The 27215-nt window shown below is 44.9% G+C and overlaps 1 protein-coding gene across 1 annotated transcript in view; it reads right to left on the bottom strand.

Moving 5' to 3' along the window:
• The window catches only part of BOC (BOC cell adhesion associated, oncogene regulated), a 69569-nt gene that overhangs the window by 32018 nt on the left and 10336 nt on the right, over positions 1 to 27215 (bottom strand). The window contains exons 2-3 of the mRNA XM_044251389.1: positions 3127 to 3302; positions 1885 to 2163 (exon numbers count right to left, since the gene is read on the bottom strand). Of these exons, the coding sequence (XP_044107324.1) occupies positions 1885 to 2163; positions 3127 to 3302 (455 nt within the window). The remainder of the gene's footprint in view (positions 1 to 1884; positions 2164 to 3126; positions 3303 to 27215) is intronic.

Genomic DNA, 27215 nt, shown 5'->3' with positions numbered 1-27215 from the left:
TCCAGTCATAAAATAAGTCATGGGGATATAATGTACAGCACAGGGAATACAATCAGTAAAGGTGACTGTGTGTGGCTTATTGTGGTGACCATGTCACAAGGCACACAAATGTCAAACCATTATCTTGTACACCTGAAACTGATACTGTGTGTCAATTAGATACTTCAATAAAAAAAGAAAGTATGGGTATGGATCAAGATCGGAACGTATCCTCCAAAATGGTAAATGGTGGCTGTGTGACGATGGTGGGCTGAGGGAAAATGTTATTATATATAATATATATAAATTCTGTACTTTTTGTAATGTGATTTTCATTATAATTGGAAAATATAAAAGAGGAATATGATCGTAGGAGTGCAGCTCTGACCTCAGCCCTTCTTGTACGACGAGATCTCAGCCCTTCTTGTACGACGAGATGACCCCTCCCTACCCTCAACCCTCCTCACCTAAGTCTGCCCGTACCCTCCTCCTCACACCCACAAGCACAGGTGGAGGGGAGGGCCCAGCTGGTAGCTTGGGGCCTGCCTCCCTCATTGACCATGCACAGCCTACCTCCCAGAGGCCCGGGGCTCAGATTCATGTGCTCATGCTGCCACCAAGGAAAATGCTTCCCACTGTGTGAGGAGGCAGCAAGAGGCCGCCCAGGCTCAGCCTAGTCCATTGGAGGGTCAGCTGAGGACCCACCCTGCTTTCTCCCTTCTCGGAGAAAAGGGCAGGGCTGCTTGACTACTTCCCAAGAAAACAGCAACAGGGTTGGCAGCCTCTGCCCTGCTCTTCCACCGAGGGATGTCCCTCCAGGGACCTAACCACGGGAGGGCAGGGAGGGGTCTTTTCTCCCCGGCTGGTCTACTTCCTCATCCCCTAATACTTTCCTGCAGGACTCATGCCTTGCACACCCCAGGGACCCCACCCACACTTGAACGAGCAATGAGTAAGTTTGAGGCTTTAGGCATGACCCGTAACACATATCCCTCAGGAGGGTGATTAGGACAGTGACATAGAAGTCCGAAGCAAATAGTCAGGGGTAAGGGAACCCTGCTAGGTCACAAGGGAACAAGGTCCAAGGAACAAGAGGTCATTCTTAATATTTCCTGGTTGTAGACTCAGCATTTAAGAATGGATATTGGGACTGCCCCGCAGTCTTCAGAAGTCTATTCCTTAAATCTTGTCTCCTCTATGTACAATGGGTAGACAATGAGGCAATGTGTGTTTTGCACTGAGGGTACCATAATACACATGATACTTAATACATAATACATAATACAAGTGATAATTAAAAATTAAGAGTACTATCAAGTCTTCACCTGGCATCCTCCTTGGACCAAACCGCACCCCAATCTCATCCTCTTTTCTGTTCATTTTACTCTTGGTCACAGTTTCCTTCTCATTGTGCTCTACTATTTATATATCTGGCATATGGAATACACTTGCCCCTCAAGCAGACAGGAGGCCACATGTGGGATGGGCAGCTCTGCTCAGACTATACATGGCCCTGTAAATGCTCTGACCATAATTGCCCTGAGGACGGGGGATGGAGGACTGGGTGGGGGACAGGGAGCAGCTGGCTCAGTCACACCCATAGCCAGAGGGAAAGCAGAAAGCTGTGGCCTGTAAACAGTTCAACCACGCGGAGTTCCCCTCCTTCTAGACACTTACTCCACAGCAGGTCCCTACTTAGAGAGCAGCTTCGCAGGGGCCCAACGGTCGTCCACCCCTGGGGACTGCTGGGCACCTACTGCTCTCTGGTTTGAAATGTGAAATTGTAAGGCCCCCTTTCACATGAAGACTGCTGACAAGGGGGTATGGACGGCCTGGGGGAGAAAGAGAATGGGAGAGAGGAGGAGAGAGGAGCCCCGGGGCTGAGGAGCAAGGAGCAGCACTCACTGGCTAGTGTCACAGTGGCCGGCACGCTGGCCACAGCTCCCGCAGGCATCCGGGCCACACACTGGTACCGTCCCACGGTGCGGTTGCTGAGGGCGGTGACGACGAGGGTCCCACGGCTGATGAGGATGCCCAGAGCATCATCTGAGCCATTCAGCTCCTTCCCATTCAGGCGCCAGGTGGTGTTCATCCATGGGGGTTCCACAACACAGCCGAGGATCACGGTTCCTCCGAGCTTCTGGACCGTGGAAGAAGGCTGGACAGTGACCTGAGGGACCTGGTCTGGAGGGAGAACAGGGACAGAGGCATGAACGAACATCCCCCACGAAGCCAGTAACATGACCTTTTCAGAAGCCCAGCACCCAGGTGGCCTTCCCAAGCTGAGAAACCTGGGGGAGTCCATCTTCCCCTGAAGAACTCCCGGGTGCTTGGGTCCATTCCCCAACCTGTACATGTTCTCAGAAGGCAGACTGGAGGGCGCCTGAGTGGCTCAGTGGGTTAAGCCTCTGCCTTCAGCTCAGGTCATGATCCCAGGGTCCTAGGATTGAGCCCCGCATCGGGCTCTCTGCTCAGCAGGGAGCCTGCTTCCCTCTCTCTCTCTGCCTGCCTCTCTGCCTACTTGTGATCTCTCTCTCTGTCAAAACAATAAATAAAATCTTAAAAAAAGAAAAAGATGAAGAAGATGAAGAAGGAAGAAGAAGAAAGAAAGAAGAAAGAAGAAGAAGAAGAAGAAGAAAGAAGAAAAAGAAAGAGGAAAGAAGAAAGCAGAAGACGATGACGACGACAGCAAACTGGAGTGGCAGCTTCAGCTTTGGGGTTGGACAGACCTGGGCCCAAACCCCAGTGCCACGGCTTCTGAGCCAGGTCACTAGCCTTTCTGTATCTCAGTTTCTTGCCTACAGCATGGGGCTAGGAACACCTGGCTCCCGGGACAATGCGTGTCAACTGCCTGCCATAATCTCCTACACTAAACTACTCAGTTAAGGGCAGTTACTATTACTTCTCCTCTGCTGGTATACATTTAAAATGATTAAAATACTAAAATGCAACAATATGAGGCAGCCAAGATGATGTCTCATCTTGTATTACTAAGTGTACCCCTCCCCAAAGGCCAGTGGCAATGAAGCGTTCGTTGAAATCCAGGAAAAGAAAGGCCTTGTTAAAGGGTCACTGCTGAATGAGACATGAAGGGGCAAAGTGCTCTTGTAAGAGGGGCAGGCTGAGAAAGGGAAGGAAAGCACTCACCCAAGTCAGCAAAGCAGCCTGTTGTGGCCAAGAGGAGGCAAGCGAGGGTGACCTTGGGCCTTTTTTCTCTCTGAGTTGTCATCGTCCCATGCAGCACGGTGTCCCAAAGGGTTCGAGCCAACGTCCCATAAGCCAGAGGACTTACTCCAAGAGGTACTCCGATCCCCCGCACTGCTCTGTTGTGAGAAAGAGAGAGATGGCCCTGGTGAGCGAGGCTGCCTGCCACAGGGCCTGGCTCTGTCCCCTTGCCCCCTGCCTCTAGCGCACATGCTGGCTACATTCAAGATTTGATCTGAACAGCTGCTGGAAGACCAAAGAACTCTCTCCTGTCATTTCTTATAAGCGGCTCCCTTGAGCGAGAAGGGGATTGTACTGTGGCACGAGAGCTACAGGCTTGCCCCGTGTACGGGCAGCGAGGAGGGCAGGGGAGCCCAGCATTAGAGGGGCTGGGACCCCCAGCCATGGCCAGGGTCTGGGCTGTGAGCCTCTCTCACAGCTGTTGGGAACCATGTGTTTGCAGGAGGTCAGGTATCCACAGCCACACGGCAGTCCATGCCGCCGCTACTGGACTATCGTGGACAGTACCATCGTACGCACGATGCATGCTGAACTCCTTGTTTAGGGGGTGCCTCTGATGAATCCTAAGGTCTCAGAGACTCCAAGAAAATCTTTTCAAATCTCTGTACTTTAAACACAATAGGGACCTTTTCACATTTTTTTTTTTTCTATCCGTGCTCTGCACCCAGTGGGGAGCTTAACAGATTTGGAGTAAAGGGGATGTAGAACAGTGAGGCATTTTAACAGTGAGTCCTAGAGGGAAAACTCCATTAACAGATTTTGAAACTAATACCGAAAAGCAAGTTTTGGTTTCCTCTCAATTTTCCAGATACTTGCTTTAATTCTCTACTATTCCCCAATGAAATAACCTATTTATCTAGAACTCTGAATGAATTACCAGTGAAAGGATTTTAGGAACTTGATCATGACATGCTCCAGTTTGCCCAACTCCCTGAGAAAATTGCTGGCACCTGTTCTATACATGTCTCAAGAAAGGAAGGAGGGGAAAGGAAGGAAGGAGGAGGCATGGAGGCAGGAAATGAACATGAGTAAAAAAGGGCAAGAAGATGACAAGCAGACAAAAAGGACAGGAGGGCTGTTTTTTATCTGAGCACAGGGTGGCTGCAGAGGTGTTTGGGTTGTAAAGTCCACGAAGGTTTTACTGAGGAAATTCAGCCCAGAACCCCTCCTGCTTAACAAGAACCAGCCAAATAATTACTGTTACTTCTGCACCCTTGGTAATTTATAGGAATCAAAATGGAAACAGGCCCCACTTTTGCTACCAACCACCAACCCACTTTTATAAGCAACCAGGAGAAAAGAATGCATCTGGGGAGGGAAAGGGAGTAAGAGGAAACAGGTATGTAAAGAGGGAGAAAGGAGTTAACTCATTAATCCCCATGACAGAGTTGTAAACAGAGACCATTTAATGACCCCAAAGCAGGTCACCCAGAGGCTCATTCACAAAATGCGGAACTATGACAAAAATAGGGAGGAAGGGGCATCAGTGTAGCTAGAATGCATCTTATTTCGCAGCCAGGAAAACAGAGTTGTTTCCTGGACCGAGTTACCTAGTGAGCTTGGTCTAGAAAGATAATCCCAAAGATTTGTATCTTCTGAGAATTCTGTTGTAATCTAAAAATAAAAGACAACTAAGGCTGAATTGCAATTCCTACGTGCAGTGTGGCTCTGCCCCACCATGAAATGAACACGGTACAATTTCGAAGTTGGGTGAAGGCAACAGTAAGACCTGTTATTTTTCTTGGCTATGCAAAGTATGTCTAGCTCCTTCTTATTTTCTATGGATTTTCTCAGAAAAAGAGGAGAGATGAAAAAAAAAAAAAAAAACAGAGGGGAGAATAAATTTCCGACATGAATTCCTCATTGAGGCCTAGGTACTTGCTATTTTGAAGGGTTATTTGGACACGGAAAAGAGAAAGAAAATGTGTCTGAGAAATGTAACTGCTGACATACATGCTCCCACTGAAATAATCTCCAACAAGCAGACATTTTCAAAACTTTCCAAAAACAACAACAACAGAATACACTTTCTGGGGTTGAGACCAACGAGAAATTATAGCCTTGGAGTATTTATTTTGTGAGAAAATTACAAACAACTGCGAATCCATCAGGAGCAAGAGGCAGCCAGCTCCACCTTCTCCCAAGAGGAGAGGCTTGAGCGCAGGAGAGACCAGGGCACAGGAGCCCACATCCCTCCCTGGTCGCTCAGGACACTGCAGCTGTCTTAGAAAAACAGGGAAGCCTTCGCGGTCTTAAACACACAGCACACCCTTTGGATATCCTCTGGCCAATAACCATGATGAGTGAAACAGAAGAACATGTGATCTAGCAGATACCGTAGGGAGAATGGTTTCTAAAAAAACATCCTTTCAGTGACAAGAATAAGATCTGACAAAGTTTTTTGTTCCATTGGTTGAGGGCGGCTAGCCACATGAAAAAAGAATTTTTTTTTAGAGATTTTATTTATTTATTTGACAGAGAGAGACACAGCGAGAGAGGGAACACAAGCAGGGGGAGTGAGAGAGGCAGAAGCAGGCTTCCACCAAGCAGGGAGCCCGATGCAGGGCTCAATCCCAGGACCCCAGGATCACGACCCCAGCGGAAGGCAGATGCCCAACGACTGAGCCACCCAGGCACCCCAAAAAGAAATATTTCTGATCCCAAATTACTTCTTTTGCTTGTTTTTTTGCAAGTTCCCCATTCTATAGAGTAAGATTCACTTTTCCCAAACGTCTTTGAAGGCAGGGAGAAGTTTTGCTCCTAAGAGGTGATGCCAAGTGGCTGTGGGAAGGCAGCAGGGGGTGGCGGTGAGTGCTGCCCTCAAGAAAGAGGGCGGAGCTCCTGCTCAGAGGAATGGCATTGGGGGAGATCCTGGGAAGCAAACGAATCTAGTTCCCGAAGGGCTGAATACATGAGTTTAAATAGATTTAGAAGAGTTTAAGAAAGGTCATTTTTACTTAAAAAGTTGTTCTTTTACCCACAGACCTAATTAAAAAGAAAGATTCTAAATTAGGAGGGACCTCAGAGAAAATAAAATAATAGCTTGGAATAACACCTCTGGATATTAAATGTTATAAATGAGAAAAGCAAGGAGCAGAGAGACTAAGTGATTTGCAGAAGGGCTCCCAGCTAATTAAGAGAGATTTAGGGCTTCAAGTCAGGTCCCCTGACTCCTAGCCCCAGGCTATCTCTACTATCCCAATACTGCCTCCCACCAAACAGTTTCTGAGATATTTACCAACTGCTTAGGACTACTTTAAGAAGGAATCTACTTTCTTAGCAGAAAAGTAACGTTACCTGAATCGTTATCTGTAAGAGTAGCTTTCGCTGGGGGGCCTGGGTGTGGCACAGTTGGGTAAGCGCCTGAGTCTTAGTTTCTGCTCAGGGCATGATCTCAGGGTCCTGAGACTGAGTCCCATGTCAGGCTCTGCTCAGCAGGGAGCCTGCATGTCTCCCCCTCTCTCTGCTCCTCCACTTCTTGCGCATGCCCACAAGCACCTTTTTGCTCTCTCAAATAAATACATCTTTTTTAAAAACAGAAAAAGAGTAATTTTCTCTGTGGTTGTTTTCATTCTTCTACCATGTACACCCAAATCTAGAATAATCTTGTACTATTCTTCACATAGTCCCCTTCAATAGAACTTTCTGCAAAGGTGAAAATGTCCTACATTTGCACTGTCAGTACTAGTCACTAGCCACGTGTGGCTATCAAACACTTGAAGTGTGGCTACTGGGATGAGGAACTGAGTTTTTAATGGAACCACACCGGGCAGTGCAGTTCTAGACTAATACCTAGAACATCTACCCAGACCACTCTGATGTCAAACAGGCAAGAGTAACAAAATGTTGATGTTCTTAAGTATAAGCCATGCTCTAGTCGGCCTCTAAATATATTCCTAGCTTATTCCTTTTTCTTTTTTAAAGACTTTATGTATGTATTTGTGATAGAGCGAGAGCTAGAATGAGAGAGAGTGAAAGAGCATGGGGAGGGGGGAGGGGGGCATTGCGGCAAGAGAAGCCGACTCACCGCTGAGCAGGAGCCTGACGTGACTCGATTTAACTGACTGAGCCACCCAGCCACCCTCTAGCTTATTCCTTAATCAGATTTTGACTGAGTGACTAGTAAAAAGTATGATACGTGATTTCACTATTACCAGGTATAAAAAATGTTACTGATCTCCCATAGAGGACAGTACGCAAGTCACTGTACTACAGGATGGATCTCTGACGAACGACAGCTCCGGACTTGAAGTCAGCTAGTGTTCAGCAAATCTCCAGAAGCTCCTCACTACCCAGCGTCCTCTGCAGAAGGTTTAGAGCCATGTGACTAGTGCTGGCCTACTAAGTGTGAGCAAATATGTCATGCGTCCCTTCCAGGCTATGGCTGTTAAGAGCTAGAGAACCAGGGTCCACCTTCCATTTCTCCCTCTCTAGTCCTGGTGACACATGTCCTGTATTTCTAGCTCCAAGGGGGAAGAAGCCAAGGCAATCCAGGACAGAAGAAATAAACTACTGTTGCACAAAACCACTGAAGTTTAAGGGATTCCACTCATGTAACAACTTTAGCATTCTTTATTTTAAAACCTTAACTGATCACCAATTCAGTCACAAATGAGAAGGGGCAAGTGAGAGCATAGGAGGGGAGCATTTTCAATATTAGGTCTTCAGGAAAGGTTCCCTGGATAAAGGGTTTAGAAGGCCCCTTGGGATGTGTGTGTCTATGTAAAGAGCTGAGGGCACGGCTGGTGGGAAAGGTCTGTCTGGGGGCTGGTACATCAAGTAGTTTGGCTGTTACAGGTTTATCTAGAACAGTGGTCTCCAAACTTTTCTGATCTTGTTTTCTTAGGAGTAAAATATTCTGGACAAATATGCCTAACCCATTCACATTTACCCATAAATTAAATGCATGGGCTGCCCAACTAAAATTTGAAAAGAGTAGGCAAAAGTGAAACCCTGGGGGGGGGACAAGATGGCGGGGTACTAGGAAGAGGCGTCTTTTCAGCTGGTACCCCAAAGTGAGCTGATTACCTACCAAAGAACTCTGATCACCCATGAAATCAGCCTGAGATCAGAATTATACACGTCTGGATCTCTACAGGGGCAGAAGACGCCAGTGAGCAGGTAAAGCGGAATGGGAACAGCGGACTGAGATCGGAAGATAAACAAAAGGGGGAGGGAGCCACCAGAGGCGACCGGTGGGAAAGTAATACCCCGATACGAGCGAGAGTGCCCTGCGTCTGGGGACCAGCATTAACTCGGAGACTGGTTGAAAGCACTCCAAAAGAGCAAAGGATCGCGGGGGCAAACTGTGGGAATCGGGGCGGCTAGGGACAGGGGCTTGAGTCCCCGGTCCCAGACGGCCTCCCCGGCGCGGAGGCAGAGAGAGTGCGGCGGAGAAACCGGCTCCTGGTCCCTAAGCCGCCAGCGTGCCCCAGAGCGCGGGGTTCCGGCTCCTGTGAGGGGATGGGAGCCGGTCTGCAGAACGCGCGCTAGCCCTACCACAAAGCTTGAGATGCGCGTGCACGTCGCTCCAGCTCTCCTGGGTTTCTAAGGCCCTGGGGCGCTTCTAGACCCGGGCCATTGTTTCAAAGTCTAAGCCTCGCGCCCGCGAAACTCTTCCCCGGACAGAGGCGCGCAAAAGCCCAGCCTGCGGCTTACGGACCAGCGCCCCGTTCTCAGTGCCCCAGACGCGCGCCCGACCCACAGCCGCCTCTGAAAAGAGGTGTGCGCAAGCCGGGCACTCCCAGCCCCGGCCAGCGGCAAAATCTCAGTGTGCGATCGCTGCTTGGAACCTCTCTGGCGGTCAGGAGCTCCCAGACAGCCGCCACTGCCTTGGCTTTGGGGACGAGCAAAAGATCCTGCGCCCCCAGGGTCTTTAACTTGGAACCTGCACTGCCAGCATCCAAGGGGGAATTTATTCAGCTTCTGCACCCAGACTGAGGCTTCTGAGACGGAGATCAGGAAGTGTTCCAGGGTGCACCTTGACTGCACCAGAGTTGATACATCCAGCTACATCTGTTCAGTCTTCTCCCACCAAAATGACTAGGAGGAGGAATGCCCAACAGAAGAAAAATACAGAGGATGGACCTTCCGCAACAGAGCTAACGGCTATCAACATAGACAATATGTCGGAAAGAGAATTCAGGCTAACAATTATCCAGGCAATAGCTAGGTTGGAGAAAGCCATGGATGACCAAACAGAATTGATTAGAGCCGAACTGAAAGCGACCAGACAGGATGTTCACAATGTTAGGGCGGAGCTTAAAGCTACCAGGGAGGAGGTCCACAATGCTCTCAATGAGTTCCAATCCAATCTAAACTCTCTCAAAGCTAGGGTAACTGAGACAGAAGATAGAATTAGTGATCTGGAAGACAAACAGATAGAGAGAAAGGATCAGGAGGAAGCCTGGAACAAACAGCTTAGATCCCACGAAAGCAGAATTAGGGAAATAAGTGATGCCATGAAGCGTTCCAACGTCAGAATTATTGGAATTCCTGAAGGGGAGGAGAAAGAAAGAAGTCTAGAAGATGTCGTGGAACAAGTCCTTCATGAAAACTTTCCGAATCTCGCGAATGAAACCAGCGTTCATGTACTAGAGGCTGAACGGTCTCCACCCAAGATTATACACTCCAAAAAAACATCACGACACCTGATAGTCAAATTGAGAAATTATAATTGTAGGTATAATCTCTTGAAAGCCGCCAGGGCAAAGAGGCTCCTTACTTACAGAGGGAAGCCCATCAGAATAACGTCAGACCTGTCCACAGAGACCGGGCAAGCCAGAAGAGGCTGGCAAGATATATTCAGGGCACTAAATGAGAAGAACATGCAGCCAAGAATACTTTATCCAGCAAGACTGACATTCAAAATGGATGGAGAGATAAAGAGTTTCCAAGACCGGCAAGACTTAAAAGACTATGCAACCACCAAGCCGATACTGCAGGAAATATTAAGGGGGGTTCTATAAAAGAGGAAAAATCCCAAGAATAGCATTGAACAGAAATATAGAGACAGTCTACAGAAAGAAAGACTTCAAAGGTAACTCGATGTCAATAAAAACGTATCTATCAATAATCACTCTCAATGTGAATGGCCTCAATGCACCCATAAAACGGCACAGGGTTGCAGATTGGATAAAACGACAGGACCCATCCATATGCTGTCTACAAGAGACCCATTTTGAACCTAAAGATACACGCAGACTGAAAGTGAAGGGGTGGAGAAGCATCTTTCATGCCAATGGGACTCAAAAGAAGGCTGGGGTAGCGATTCTCATATCAGATAAATTAGACTTCAAACTAAAGACTGTAGTCAGAGATACAGAAGGACACTACATAATCCTTAAAGGGACTATCCACCAAGATGATCTAACAATTGTAAATATCTATGCTCCCAATATGGGAGCAGCCAATTACTTAAGAAAACTGTTAATCAAGATAAAGAGTCATATTGATATGAATACACTAATCGTAGGTGATCTTAACACGCCTCTTTCAGAATTAGACAGATCATCGAAGCAGAAAATCAATAAAGAAACAAGAGCATTGAACGACACATTGGACCAGATGGACCTCATAGATATATACAGAACATTCCACCCTAAAACAGCAGAATACTCATTCTTCTCAAGTGCACACGGAACCTTCTCCAGAATAGACCACATACTGGGTCACAAATCAGGACTCAGCCGATACCAAAAGACTGAGATTATTCCCTGCATATTCTCAGATCACAATGCTTTGAAACTGGAGCTCAATCACAAGGAAAAGTTCCGAAGGAACTCAAACACCTGGAAGCTAAAGACCACCTTGCTTAAGAATGCTTGGATCAACCAGGAGATCAAAAAAGAACTGAAACAATTCATGGAAACCAATGAGAATGAAGACACTTCGGTCCAAAACCTATGGGATACAGCAAAGGCGGTCCTAAGGGGAAAATATATAGCCATCCAAGCCTTGCTCAAAAAAATTGAAAAATCCAGAACACACCAGCTGTCTCTACACCTTAAAGAACTGGAGGATCAACAACAAATCAAACCAACTCCACACATAAGAAGGGAAATCATCAAGATTAGAGCTGAGATCAATGAGGGAGAAACCAGAGATACAGTAGAACGTATCAATGAAACTAGAAGCTGGTTTTTTGAAAGAATCAATAAGATCGATAAGCCACTGGCTACACTAATCCAAAAGAAAAGAGAGAAAGCCCAAATTCATAAAATTATGAATGAAAGGGGAGAGATCACAACTAACACCAAGGAAGTAGAAACAATCATCAGAAGTTACTACGAACAGTTATATGCCAATAAGCTTAGCAACCTTGATGAAATGGATGCATTCCTGGAAAAATATAAACTACCAAAATTGAACCAGGAAGAAATCAACAACCTGAATAGACCGATATCTAATAACGAGATTGAAGCAGTGATCAAAAATCTCCCAAAAAACAAGAGCCCAGGACCTGACGGATTCCCTGGGGAATTCTACCAAACCTTCCAAGAAGAAATAACACCTATTCTCCTGAAGCTGTTTCAAAAAATTGAAGCAGAAGGAAAACTTCCAGACTCTTTCTATGAAGCCAGCATTACCCTGATCCCCAAACCAGGCAAGGACCATACCAAAAAGGAGAATTTCAGACCAATATCACTGATGAATATGGATGCTAAGATTCTCAACAAGATCCTAGCCAACAGGATCCAACAACACATTAAAAAGATTATCCACCATGATCAGGTGGGATTCATCCCTGGGCTACAAGGATGGTTCAACATTCGTAAATCAATCAATGTGATACAACAAATTAATAGGAGAAGAGAGAAGAACCACATGGTCCTCTCAATTGATGCAGAAAAAGCATTTGACAAAATCCAACATCCGTTCCTGATTAAAACGCTTCAAAGTATAGGGATAGAGGGAACATTCCTGAACCTCATCAAATCTATCTATGAAAGACCCACAGCAAATATCATCCTCAATGGGAAAAAGCTTGCAGCCTTCCCGTTGAGATCAGGAACAAGACAAGGATGCCCACTTTCACCACTCTTGTTCAACATAGTATTAGAAGTCCTAGCAACAGCAATCAGACAACAGAGAGAAATAAAAGGTATCCAAATTGGTAATGAAGAAGTCAAACTCTCTCTCTTCGCAGATGACATGATTCTTTATATGGAAAACCCAAAAGACTCCACCCCCAAACTACTAGAACTCATACAGCAATTCAGCAGCGTGGCAGGATACAAAGTCAATGTGCAGAAATCAGTGGCTTTCTTATACACTAACAAGGAAAATACAGAAAGGGAAATTAGAGAATCGATTCCATTTACTATAGCACCAAGAACCATAAGATACCTGGGAATAAACCTAACTAAAGAGGTAAAGGATCTATACTTGAGGAACTATAGAACACTCATGAAAGAAATTGAAGAAGACACAAAAAGATGGAAGACCATTCCATGCTCTTGGATCGGAAGAATAAACATCGTTAAAATGTCTATACTGCCTAGAGCAATCTATACTTTTAATGCCATTCCGATCAAAATTCCACCGGCATTCTTCAAAGAGCTGGAGCAAATAATCCAAAAATTTGTATGGAATCAGAAGAGACCCCGAATCGCTAAGGAAACGTTGAAAAACAAAAATAAAGCTGGCGGCATCACCTTACCTGATTTCAAGCTTTATTACAAAGCTGTGATCACCAAGACAGCATGGTACTGGCATAAAAACAGACACATAGACCAGTGGAACAGAGTAGAGAGCCCTGATATGGACCCTCAACTCTATGGTCAATTAATCTTCGACAAAACAGGAAAAAATATACAGTGGAAAAAAGACAGTCTCTTCAATAAATGGTGCTGGGAAAACTGGACAGCTATATGTAGAAGAATGAAACTCGACCATTCTCTTACACCGTACACAAAGATCAACTCAAAATGGATAAAAGACCTCAACGTGAGACAGGAATCTATCAGAATCTTAGAGGAGAACATAGGCAGTAATCTCTTCGATATCAGCCACAGCAACTTCTTTCAAGATACGTCTCCAAAGGCAAAGGAAACAAAAGCGAAAATAGACTTCTGGGACTTCATCAAAATCAAAAGCTTCTGCACAGCAAAGGAAACAGTCAAAAAAACAAAGAGGCAACCCACGGAATGGGAGAAGATATTTGCAAATGACAGTACAGACAAAAGGTTGATATCCAGGATCTATAATGAACTCCTCAAACTCAACCCACACGAAACAGACAAACACATCAAAAAATGGGCAGAAGATATGAACAGACACTTCTCCAATCAAGAAATACAAATGGCTATCAGACACATGAAAAAATGCTCATCATCATTAGCCCTCAGGGAGATTCAAATTAAAACCACATTGAGATATCACCTTACACCAGTTAGAATGGCCAAAATTAACAAAACAGGAAACAACATGTGTTGGAGAGGATGTGGAGAAAGGGGAACCCTCTTACACTGTTGGTGGGAATGCAAGTTGGTGCAGCCTCTTTGGAGAACAGTGTGGAGATTCCTCAAGAAATTAAAAATAGAGCTTCCCTATGACCCTGCAATTGCACTCCTGGGTATTTACCCCAAAGATACAGATGTCGTGAAAAGAAGGGCCATCTGTACCCCAATGTTTATAGCAGCAATGGCCACAGTCGCCAAACTATGGAAAGAACCAAGATGCCCTTCAACGGATGAATGGATAAGGAAGATGTGGTCCATATACACTATGGAGTATTATGCCTCCATCAGAAAGGACGAATATCCAACTTTTGTAGCAACATGGACGGGACTGGAAGAGATTATGCTGAGTGAAATCAGTCAAGCAGAGAGAGTCAATTATTATATGGTTTCACTCATTTGTGGAGCATAACCAATAGCATGGAGGACAAGGGGCGTTAGAGAGTAGTAGGGAATTTGGGTAAATTGGAAGGGGAGGTGAACCATGAGAGACTATGGACTCTGAAAAACAGTCTGAGGGGTTTGAAGTGGCGGGGGGTGGGAGGTTGGGGTACCAGGTGGTGGGTATTATAGAGGGCACAGCTTGCATGGAGCACTGGGTGTGGTGAAAAATAATGAATACTGTTTTTCTGAAAATAAATAAATTGGGAAAAAAAAATTCACAAAAAAAAAAAAAAAAAAAGTGAAACCCTGTTTTAATAACATGTTAATCATGATTGTTTATAATGTTGTTTATAATGCAATTAAAGCTAATGCCTTAAAACAGAAAGCGTCTTTAGGATTAGGTACATTGGTAATGATACGGCTATAACCTCTCAAATAGTCTGCTTGAATATTAATTACTTTGCTGATTTCTCATCACTTGGGATCCCATTAGCATTGCTTTTACTTCCTGGTGTGGCTTGAAGAGGGTCAGCCCTGCTGCTCTCTTCCTGTTCGCCTGTGCTTGGATTAGCTGCCTATGCTTCAGCCCCAGTTTCTTTGCCGCAATCTCTTTAAGCCACTTGTCCTTTTGTGACCATTAATTTAGTCAAAAGTAAATTATATAATCTGTAAATCCACTTAACAGAGAACAGGAAAACTGGGAAGTGAATAAGCCAGTGATGTCTCCACTGTCAACCAGAGGAGATCTTTTACTATTGTTATGCATCACCCTGTGATATACAGGCTAAAGGTACCACGGCCAACCCTGGTATTAAATATCAGGAAAGCTGAATTTCTTTCCTTCCACTTTTTTTAGACAGAAATAAACATTAAGGGGTGCCTGGGTGGCTCAGTGGGTTAAAGCCTCTGCTTTTAGCTCAGGTCATGATCCCAGGGTCCTGGGATCAAGCCCTGCATCCGGCTCTCTGCTCAGCAGGGAGCCTGCTTCCCCCTCTCTCACTCTCTGCCTGCTTCTCTGCCTACTTGTGATCTCTCTCTGTCAAATAAATAAATAAATAAATAAAATCTTTAAAAAAAAAAAAAGATTAAAAAAGCGTTAAAAAAAAAATAAACCTTAAGAGCATCTCCATATCTTCTTCCAGTACTCTAGTGGAATTTCTTTTATTTCCTCTGTAGAGTTTGTACCCTATTATGGGGACTTTCAGAAGAATGGGAAGAAGCAAGGTAAGAAACTGAGATTGGGTCATGCTGTGGAAGATTAGGGAAAAGAGTTTTAGATGAGCATCACAGAGGACTCATTGATGGTTTTTGAGAAGGCAATAAATAATCAAAGTGGCATTTGCCTAATCTGGGCTCCTCATTCACTGAACTCAAAATTTATAACAAGTTGTACCAACACAAACAGAACCTATTTCCACTGAGGTAGGCGAACCTCTTCACCATCTATGAAAGGGGAAAGAAGGAATTTAGATATACCATATTGGTTCTGGGCAGGAATCCCGGGAGAAGCCACCTCTGCCTTCCGAGTAAAGAGAAGATGTGGTCTCTTGATTTTCCCACTGGACAGATCTAATTCTCTCCCACCTCAATCACTTGAGGAAAAAGTTACTAGGGAGTCACATTTCTTTGTCACACATATCCCTTCCTTAAATTTCTCTTTAAGGAAATTAAAAAATCTAACCATAAAGGGTGGGGGGGGGGCCACAAACCTTAAGAGAAAAGAAAACCCACTTCCTTTCTTCTACACTCTCTTCTCAATTCCCTCACCCTATTCCATATAAATTCAATTTGACAACCCTGCTAATTGGATAAACGCAGCTCCTACACTCCTAGAAAGCCATTGCTTTTTTTTTGGTTTTGTTTGGTTTTGTTTTTGGAGGGCTCAAAACAGGGTGATTGTGGCATTCTTTAACATGAATTCCATCTGCTTTATTTCTCTCTCTCCATTCACCACTCCTCTTGAATATTTATGAGGCTTTTCCCTCCTTGCCTATCCCCTGTCCACCCCACCTCCACCTACCTTCCTCCCTCAACCTCCCTCAACCCACCCAGCCTCCAGTCTCCTCTCCCTTCTCTCTGAGACAGACAAAAACCCTTCAAAATGCCCCCCCTTCCTTGCTTTAGATAAACACAGGCAGTGTCAAGTGTGAGGAGTAGGGGGAGGTGGGAGGGGGTTCAACTGCCAGTCAAGCCCCCCCAGCCTTCAATGAGGCCCAGGGGCCTAGCCTAATCTGCTGCATGCTTGCCATATGGGGGCTGTGTTGCCCTGGGAAACACTAACAGGCAGAACGGAGCTTAATAGAGTCCATATTCATTGTAATGCAGTGAGATAGCTCAAGGCACCACTGCCCCTTCGGTCCAATTTCATTCTTCTGCTTTCCTCTTTCTTTCTGGTTTTCCTCCCTTTTTCTTTCTTTCTTCCTTTCAATAGGAAACGGTCCCCAGAGAGCTCTAACCTGGAGAGGCCTGGGCTGGCAGAAAGGCTGGGCTTTGGGATAGGAATGGCATTGCTGGGGTAGGGGCTGCAGTTGGTGGGGAGAGGTGAGAAGTGGGGGCTTCCAGGGGGACCAAGTGGGGAGAGGGGTACAGCACCTGCAAGGGGATATATTGTATGTGTGCAGGTGTGTGCAGGCTTGAATCTGTGCACATGCAGAAGGGAGAGTGTGGTGGGTAGGCACAGCCCGGCATGGCCTTGGAGCACAGAGACGTTCGTATTTATGTGGCTGTCTATGCCTAGGTATCCCAACACCACCCCTAATGCTAGCACTTTGCCAGGGACACCTAACTGCCTCAGGTGTCAGGCCTTTGGCTAATTCCCAGCTCTTCATAGTTGCCTTGAAAAGTCACAGGTAGTGCAGTGGGATGAAACTACTTCAAACATTAATCTCTGTAGGGGCAGAAGACCTACCGGCCTGCCACACTGGGGCTGAGTTCCTCCTCTGGCTGACTGACATGGAGGAAGAGGTGAGAGCTATAGTCTGCCACAGCCCAACCAGGGCACACAGGGCCCCCTGCACTGAGGGAGTGGGCTGTCTAGCAGATGAAGTCTTGTCACAAGTATGTCTGCTGGGAGGGAAACTTGGGGCTCCCAGAGATCAGAGGGGATCTTTCTCCAAGGCTCAAAAGAAGGGCAGAGAGTGGAGGAGGGGTAAAGAGTACATTTCTCCCACTTTTCAGAAAAAATTAAACTGGTACCCAGAATACAAGAAGTCCTCTAAAAGTAAAAGTCCTCTAATAGTAAAGAATCAGTTTCGTAAGTTGTGAAACAAGGCTATTTGTTCTGTGACCGTAAAAGTCACAAATGTAAAATCATGATAGAAAACAAAAGCAAAGGAAAGCTATTAAAACTTTCATATACTCTCCTCAGAAAACAGTTAACCCCATGGTGTCTGGCCTGTGGAAAGAGATCAGTAAATGGTTGCTAAGTGAATGAAACATATACATGCTGTTATAGTTTAACCACTGCTGACCAAGAACGTGAAACCCTTGTCCCACCTGATGACTGCAGTCAGGGCTCGGACGGGTGACAGTACGTTAGGAGAATGCTCCTGGCAAAGGTACAGCAATGCCCCTGCCATAGCGATGCCAGGCTCTATCACCAGGCCTTTCTGTTATCCGCATCAAACAATGCCGAAGTCAGGCAGGCTAACTCAGATAAAACTTCTCCAAGCAAGGCAGATGCTAGTGCTTGTTGTGCTTTACTTTTTGCCCTCCAGACTAAGTATCTTCCACTTGCCTTGTTCTTACCCCACTAAGATGCATCCAAAATCTGTGGTCTCCTGAGCTCAACCCACGGGAGACCAACTGTAGAAAAGTATATAAAAGCTCTTATAAATTTTCTTTGCTTCTAAACTTTACCTTGATTTTAAGGCTCTATAACCTAAGAACCCTAGAGGGGTTCTACAGGAAATGGTACAATGGATATTTAAGAGCTAGGTACAATTTCAATTCCCGGCTGGAAAACCGAAATAGGATTTGGTTATCTGAAATGCTACCCGGAAGCCAGCCTCAGCATCAAATCCGTAAAGGTGAGAACACTGCTTCTCTGACTCTAAACCAGAGAAGGTGAGGACACACAGCGGAGCAGGGCTGTACTGGACTCAGAGCCCTTATCCCCCCTCCAGAAGTAGCCTATCCCTCCACCTTCATTGTCTGTGTGGTCTTTTTCCCAGTTGTGTGATCCCCACACACTGCAAGTGTGACAGAGAAGCATGCCACAAAAGAGCGAGCGGGACGCCCAGTGCTTCTCTGCCAGCTGGGCCTGAAGCGTCCTGCGAGCTCAGCAGAGAAGTCCCACTTGTTCCCTGCAACGAGTGCTTTGGTCAGAAATCTGACCACTGCTGCGTATGACTTGCTTAAGAGCCAGGACGGCCAACTCAAGGCAAGTGGGGATAGCTTCTCTGGTCTAGAACAAATGCCTGCCTTTCATTTCACTGCTCAGGCGACACCCACTAATGATCTACTTATACAAACACACACACTCAAATGTACCTACGCCTCCTGTCTTTCCTGTATGGGATCAGTCATAGGGACTCAAAGCAGCCAGAGAAACTCAATACAAGCCCCATATGTCCTTTACAGTTTTCTAGTAGCCACATCTTAAAATCAAGTGAAAATAATTTTAACATCTTTTAACACAGTATATCCAAAATAACATGGTAATGTATACTTAATATAAAAATTATGAACAAGGTGTTTTATATTCTGTTCCATACTAAGTCTTCTCAACCTAGTGTGTGCTCTATGTTTACTACACATCCCAAAAAACACAGACCACATTTCAGATACTCAACAGTCGCATGGACTAGTGGTGACTACTGCTGGCCTCTGTGGGTCTACCGCTCTCAGGCTGGCTCCCTGAGCTCTCCTCCTCCCCATCTAACCCCCCCATCGACACCTACCTTCCTTCTAGAACATCAAGCTCAGCCAATCAGTAAAGATGATAAGTGGGCATCCACCACTCATTGAATAAGTGCCAGGTCATAATTCATAATTCATCTAATTTTATATAATCTTTCACAATGGCCCGGCAAGGTAGGTTTATGATCAACACACTTTATAAATGAATTAAACCTTGGAGTGATTAAATATTTTGTCTAGGATTACACAGATGGTAAATCACAGTTGGGATTTGAACAGCTTCCAGCTTTAAAACCTTTTTGGTCCTTTTCACTCTACTGCTTTAAATAAATTATAGCATAATAACTGATGGATTATTATGCAGACATTAAAATGGTAATTATAAAGATCAGGTAGAAACATGAAAAATATGTAAAAGAGGTTAAGTAAAAAAACATAGATCTCATTTTGTAAAAAGCATGTAAGCCACTGGCTGAGGCCTAGAAAGGAAACAAAAGCAGCTGACTTGAAAATATGAAGGAAGGAAGGAGTGATATTTTTTACCCCCTTTTGAGGTTGGTTAAAAACAAACAAGCTAAGGAGCTAACTGACCCACCTTCCACAGCTCCCCAACTGAGTATGATTAAGTAAGGTCCAAACTCCTTTGCACAACCTTCCAGGTCCTTTACAAGAGGGCTGCCATCAACCTTCCCCAGATCTTCCTCCCACAAGCCCTAAAATCCAGGCAAGCTGCATTTTCACACCCTCGCTTCTGCCAGAACGGTCTCCCCCTCTCTTTTCATTCCACCAGAGGAACTCTTAAGTACCCTTCAAAGCTTACCTCACGTGACACCGTATGATGCCTCCAGTGACTATTCCTCCTCCCGGTTTCCATAGTGCTCCGCATATCTGTTATAACATTTCCACAATAATTTGTGTGTTTGATCACGTGTGTGTCTGTGGTGGGCCTCCGATCTCTATCCTCTGACCCCAGACTGTAAAGTTCCTGAAGCCTAGCTTCTTAACTTCATCTTGGTGACCCTAGCATCTTAAAAAGCCTTGGCACATCACAGGGGCTCAGCCGAGGTTTGCCAGACTGAAGGGTTTTTCAGATAAGAAATAGGAGACAGAGGACTGTTAATCTGGCCCTGGATCTATAAGAGGGATGCACAGAGAAAGATACAGTTATCAGTGGTGGAACCATAGGGCTTTTCTAGGGGCAAAGGACTTTTAGAACCAAGGCCTTTATTTTTCAAAACCAGATGGTCCTTAGATCAGTGTGGACAGCCCTGGAGGGGAGGGCCAAGTCCCAGGACAGAAGTCAGTACCTCTGCAGAGGCTCCTATGGTTTGGAGCTTCATTCAAGGACCTGCTTTGTTTTCTTTCTTATCTCTCTTTCCAAAACAAACACCCTACTATGCTTGAGGCTTCTGGCTTCCTGCAGCCACTGATTGGCAAGGAATCTAATCTAGGAGGATACTGTGGGTAAGTATTAACTGGCCAACATCAATATGACCCTAAGCTTGAGGCCAGAGTAGAAGGAGACAGGCAGAGAGGCACAAGAGAAGGAGAAATTAGAAAGCTGTTGCATCAGAAAGAGAAGGATGGGTTGAGGCCTGAAGAGAAAGCATGAGGAGGGGAGGAGGAAGGAGAGCAGAGATGTGGGAAAGGCAGCTAAATCTGTTGAACTCTTACTCTTTGCCAAGCCCAGTGCTGAGGGCTTCATGTGCCCCAGTCACTTTTAATCTTCACAACCCAGGGAGTGTTACTGTCCACATTTTACAGATGGAGAGAGAGGTTATCAAAACTCTTCTCATTGTTTTATCATATGAGGATTTCAGGGGGCAACTCAAATTTTTATTATAGACGTGCTTTTCTGCTAAATGACAAAGTTGAAACCCAGTGGGATCTGGTACTGAAAAGCCATGAGCCTTGCGTTTAGATAGGAGCCCTGCCACTTCTACCCCTGGTAGAAGACAGCTTTGGGTACATAACAATCTCTGAGTCTCAGTTTATGCCCTGTGAAAGGGAAAATGGTAATACCTCCTTTGCTGAGCTGCTACAAAGAATTAAAGAGATTGAGTGTGAAAGCAGCCAGGCATACAGCAATCACGAACAATTTGAGGGGACAGATGTCATGGAAGCCATTCCCTGGAGGTCTAATTTCATATAGTGGCACTGCCACCGAGTGGGCTTTTAGATTAATGTAGTTTAAGACTTTGAGAGGTTGCATTTTAAGAACTCCAGACACAAGCGATATCATCGTTTTGCTTATTCTTCCTGTGCTATAAAAAACTGAGCAGATTTGTTGTACTACATACACACATGCCTCAGGAGTTCAAGAAATATTATTTGTTGAAAAAAAAAAAAAAACAAAACAAAACAGTAATACCTACCTTCTACACAGTGTTTTACAGAACTTCACAATAGCCCTATGGGATAAGAGATCCACAGAGAATGCTACAGTGTTCCCAAGTTTCCAGCAAGACTTGCTTTCTAGCCTCTTATTCTCTACCCAACTGGAGTCCACATTTATATCACTTAAGCTAATAACTGTTCCCCACCACCTCTCCCTCACCCTGTTTATGCCCTCTCTCTGCACTCTCTTGATGATGATAATGACGATAATGGTCATAATTTCTCCATAATGTCTCTACATGTTCAGAGAGAAAGGGCAAAAGATCCCCATCAGACAATAGGTCCTTTGGGACTAGAAGTTATGGAAAAGTGTTTATAGAGAGGAAAGCAATCCCCTGATCCCTTGGACCCCCACTTCCAATCCAGCTCCAGAAAGGAGCTCACCTTGTCAGTGAATGCACAAAGCTACAACAAAGCCACCTGCTCCTATCTACCTATCTGTTTCTAATTACAGCCTAGGGCCAGGGCTATATCCATACAAGTAAATAATGAAGTAAAATGGTAACATAGTGACTGGAGAGGAAACAGAAGCATCCACTCTCAAAACCTTCTCATGCTCACGGTTGACAAGAGCCCACGTAAAAGGAATTCATTAAAGTCTGGGTAGGCAGCACAAATAGGGTATATAAACAACCCTGTCCTAGGGCCTGAACAGCACTTACAGTAGATTTTAACAGCTTAATGTCCTATCTCCTAAGACAAAGGGAAAATGATCCTGTTTAAGCGATCAGTGGGTAAACACAAGCCTTCCTACCTGTCCTAAGCAGGCTCAGGGAAGGCTGGGACTTGATGCTATCTGAAAGTAGCCACTGAAAGCAATGGAGGCCTGAGAAGATAGGAAATACAGCAGGAGTACACTGGAGAGCAATCTCTGCTCAGTCTGCAGCAGACACAGAACCATAGAAATAGCTTCTTCCCCCAATCTTCTGAAAAGGGAACAGGATCTGTCTCAGATGCACAGTAAGACAAAAGAGGGCTCCCTACTTTGTGTTCATGCTGACAAGAGCAGGGAATATAGCTGGCAACCCCAAGTTCAGGATGAGAAGTCCAGGTTCCTGGGGCAGGCTTGGGGAGAAGTCAGGTCAGTTGAGCAAACCCACACTGGGTACCCACTAGGTGCCACACACTGACGGAGGGTACAAGCAGCCTCCCATCCTTAAACAACTTGGAACCTAGTTGACTTTTAGCTTTGACAATATCTTTCTACTATACCAAAATTAAAATGCATCATGGCCTTAGGCAATGATCAATGATAAGCCACTGATTTTACTAAGTACAGGCAAGGAACCAGACCCACTAACAAAGGCATTAGGGGACTGAGAAAAGAAATGTGTCACACACTTAAGTGTGCACATGCGTGCGCACGCACACACACACACTCAGGCCCTGCTCAGCACAGAAGATTAGTCCTCCAATGTAGTGCCTTTCATGAGTCCTAAAAGCGTTCCCCTTTCTATTGTCCAAGTTCATTCCCAGAATAGTTCTAGAATATCAAAGTAAGATCAATTAAGGTAGGAAAGAGGCTTGAAGCTAATAAGGAGGCCAATGAGTATCTCTTCAGCCTCAGCTTTGTCACTGTCACATCTCACACTATATCATAACTTGTTTACAAGTCTCTCTTCTGGACATACAGTAGGTACTCAATGAATCTTTGCTAAGCTGTAAAGACCTACTTCAAGATCACTTCCAAGATCTTTTCCTCTTTGGTCCTTGGAGTTTGGCTCTGATGAATCCCCAAGGTCGCTCTCGCTGTGAAGTTGAGCTTGCTTGAATTGAGGAAGGTTGTGCTCGAGTGTCTGATACCCCTGTTCCTATCCCCCACCAGGATGTGGTTCTTATTCAGTGGGGAAGGCAGGCCAGACAAGCATGAGGGGAGTAGGAGTGGGCTTGCCAAAGAGGAGGTAGAGAAGAAAATGTGAGGAGAAGTAGCACACGAGGAAACTCTCTTCTGTTCAAGGCATGTCCCTGGCACCTGCTGTGTATCAGGCAGTGGTTGGGAATCCAGCTCTTGTTCCCCTAGAGTCCCGCACTTCCCCTATGCAAGTACCAACACACTACTTTCCATCTGCCTGGCTACTGGATGGAGGTTTCAGGGATCAGGAATGGTAAAGAAATTCACAAGGGCATCATCAGCATCCAAAATAGTTCTAGGTATTCAGCAAATACCTGCTGAGTGACCCAATGGCAACCTGAGACACAAAAGGTGAAAATGGCAGAGATTTTGTCATCTAGTCAAGGAGGGAGCTCTTCCTTAGAAGCTGGGCATTTAGGAAGCTCTGGGGGTTGAAAAGACTTTGATTTACTTTGTTAGGTGACATAATCACCCCCAACTCCAATTAAGTGTCACCTGCAATCATTTTCTGTGCCTCTTCCTCCTGATGATTAAGCAGCCAATGGCACCAGGCCCATATCCACACCCTCCACAGGACTGGCAGCCAGTCTCAGGTTCTGTGACCCAGAATGAATGACAATCAGGTGGCTGATTCACGGCTGATCTAGTTTTAGGGCTGATTCAAGCAAATGCTAGGCAAAATCAACCCCAATCACCAGACACCAACACACACCACCCCTAACACACACACACCCCTAACATGCATGCTGGCAGAAAATCTGGAAGCGTTCACATGAAAAACTAAGCCTTGGGGTCAAGCTGCTGAAGTCAGGTCCAAGATCAGCAATCAGAAGCTAGCACTCTTTGGCTGGCGTCTGACTGCACTGGGACAAGAACAAGGTCTACTCCCAGACCTTCCTGCAAGCCAGAAAGACTTACCCGGAACTTCGAAGGAACCACTTTGTTGTAGGACAATAAAATATCACACACAGGGATGTTGAAGAAAAAACAAATTACCTTGGTAAACCATCTAGCATAATGACCTGTACAAAGTAGTTGCTCAATACATGATAGCAACTTATGAAATTTGAATAATTCCCTTTAGGGTTACTTTTGGGAATACTTCCACTAGTCTGATCTTTGTTGCAGATTTATCCCTAGTATTTCAACAAAAGAGGGCTAAGAGTAGGTAGTATCTCAGGGGCCGGACACCCCCACCTGCGCTCTCCACGCACGTGCACTCACAACCTCTCGGATGGAACCGCACTCACACATGTGTGTGTGCACGTGGTCCTCACACAGCAAACACCGCCAGCTCTGGATGATAAGGACTATGACAGTTTACTTTCTTTCCTATCTGACCTCATACAAACCCACTTTCTTCACCACCTCCCTGACCCCCAAATATACACATTTAGTCCGCAGCCTACCCCCACTCTTTCTCGATTACAAAGCTCTTTTAAGCCACCTAAAACTTAAAATAAATACCAATTTGAAGAACTGAAGCATGCCCCAGTCCATCTGTCTGTCAGTCCCTGCCTTCTGCTGGAAGCCACCGACCCCATCTCCCGTCAGTTCTCCCCAACTTGTAAAGCATAGTGGCCTTGGTGCAGGTCTGGCACACACAGAGAAAACAAACACATGGAGTCTTGCCAGCTGGGTCAGGCATCACTATTTATAGCAGGAGCAAGTGTGGGGAATTGGAGAAGCCTTGTGAAGGGTCAGGGGCAGCAGGGGTAGGGATAATTCTAGCCTGCTGTTCAAGGCTCCACCAGCTGCAGAGAAGATCCCTTGCTGAAGCTCTGCCATTCCCAGGTGCAAGCCATCCTGATGTGACTAATGCCATCACAGCACAGGAGGGAAAGCCAACGTCTCTGAAGGCAGAGAGCTTGCTAGCTTGTTCATTCCTGTATCCCCACCAGCGATCACAGTGCTCAGCACACGGTAGGAGCACAGGAAGGATTTGCTGATTAAATGAAGGGAGGAGCTCTTTTCTTCCTGCCTACCCCACAAGATTACGCCACAAGATTACAGATGGCAGAGAGAAATAGGTGGAGGAGAGGTTAGAGAAGAGTGCCTAAAATGGCCTTCGAAAAATCTACTGGATGTAAATATGTGATGGCAAAAATAATGTAGGGAAATGCTATGTTAAGCAAAACTAATTAGGTTTTTGTTTTCTTTTGTTTTTACTGCGGGCCTTTTCAGAGCCTTTAATATGCTGTTATGCACCTTGAATCACCAAGAGGTGGAAAGAGTATGCACTGAAGTCTGAACTTAACTTAACCACAGACCTGGACTTATGTAACCACAGGCCTGAACTTATTTGACCACACTACTCTTTTTTCTCAGAGTAACATTAGTGAGGAAAATTTCATCAAATACACTTTGGGAAATGGTGGCCTAAGAGGTTCCTGGAGAATATCCCAAAAACAACTTGTAAAACAGCATGATTCCATTTTTGTGATTTAAAAAATTGCATATGATATGTGCCATATAGTTATTCAGAGGTCATGAGACACTTAAGTGTTAACTTTTATCTCTGAAGATTAGGGGATTTGTACTTTTTATATTAAATGCTTTAGAAATATTCAAAGTGGTTAGCTATGTAATTATTATTTTCGTTATTAAAAAGACAAATTTGAAAAAAAAAAAAAAAGCTACCTCCAAATAGTGTTTCATCACTGTTATTTTGTCTTCCCATAGACCTGAGGACTTCATTTCCCAACAACCCACTAGGCCATTACAAGGCTGCTCTTTGCTCCGTTATCATATCTGAAGAGGTATCTGTGTCCATTCTCTAACATTCAACAACTCTGGCTTATAAGGAACACCTTCCCTAATTCCAGGATCTGCTGCTTCCATACAATATGAACAAGTGTTATCGAAAAAAATGTAAACCCATTTAATATTCTGTTAACCTTTACAAGTATGAAGTTACTTTGTTTAGTAAATTGTAATAAAATATCCATCAAGAAGTTAGTTTGCTGAAATTATCATGTTGGGCATATTAACATTTAAAGACTGCCTTTTTCCTCCTCAAGTACAAATTTCCTAATGTAACTGATTTGTAAATGTAATTAAAAGTCATCAAGACTTAATAAATATAACATACCAGGTTTTGTTGCGATATGGGATTAAGGTATACCTTTGGAATTAGAAGAAAAATCATCAATCTTAGAATAAATTTTAAAAAGTACTTGACCTTATGTTGAGTTACTGTGTGTGAGACAATGTACATGCACTATCTTGTCTAACCTCCAAGCAACTCTATGAAGTAGGTGGTACTGTCATCCCCGTTTTACAGATGCAGCAGTTGAGGCTCAGAGAGATTAGGCATCTTGCTTAAGTAAACACTTCAAAGCCACGGCTTATTTGCTTCCCCTGATCATTGGTCTTGATGTTCCTCCTTGATGTCCTGATGTCACTTCAAGCACAATGACCTATTTTCCATAGGAGGAAATGCAAAAGGCTGAAAAAAACAAAGTCAGCCTGAGTTGGAGTCACACACTAGTTACCATGTTTTGGGAGGGACTGGTTTGGCAGATCCCACAATGCACCCTGCATTCAACTCCTAAAGATGTATTGTCCCTAACTCACCCAGAGTCAGTCCTGAGGTCTGAATGCCCAAATCCCATCCAAAAGTTGGCAGCAGAGGTTTGAGTCTGGATCCAAGTTATAGGTACCAGCATGTAGCAAGAGACAATAAAATTATTCCACTTCTTAATCTGGCCTCTCTCATCTTCCATCTGCTCTTACACAAGCATTAGATTGAAGAATCATTTGGGGACACTAAACACCCCAATGCCTGGGCAGTACCTCACATAAATATAAGCCCCGATCTGGAGAGGGCGGCAGTATTTCACAACTCTTCCCTGGATACTGTGATGTACAGCCACGATTGGGAACCACTGGGTGTCCCTGACATGGATTGGGGGGCCATTTTGATTCAGAATGTAGATCAGAAATGCCTTGATTTCATTGGATACCATGGCTGGATTTGAAAATTTTGTATAAAAATGTTCCCTACAAAATTATTTTAAGGAAATTTTTGTAATTCTAATGCTAAAAACTTTTTTTTT

Source organism: Neovison vison, chromosome 6 (assembly GCF_020171115.1).
Source record: "Neovison vison isolate M4711 chromosome 6, ASM_NN_V1, whole genome shotgun sequence".
Lineage (NCBI taxonomy): Eukaryota > Metazoa > Chordata > Mammalia > Carnivora > Mustelidae > Neogale > Neogale vison.
Note: the sequence above shows the minus strand (reverse complement) of the source record. Positions and strands in the feature narration are given on the sequence as shown.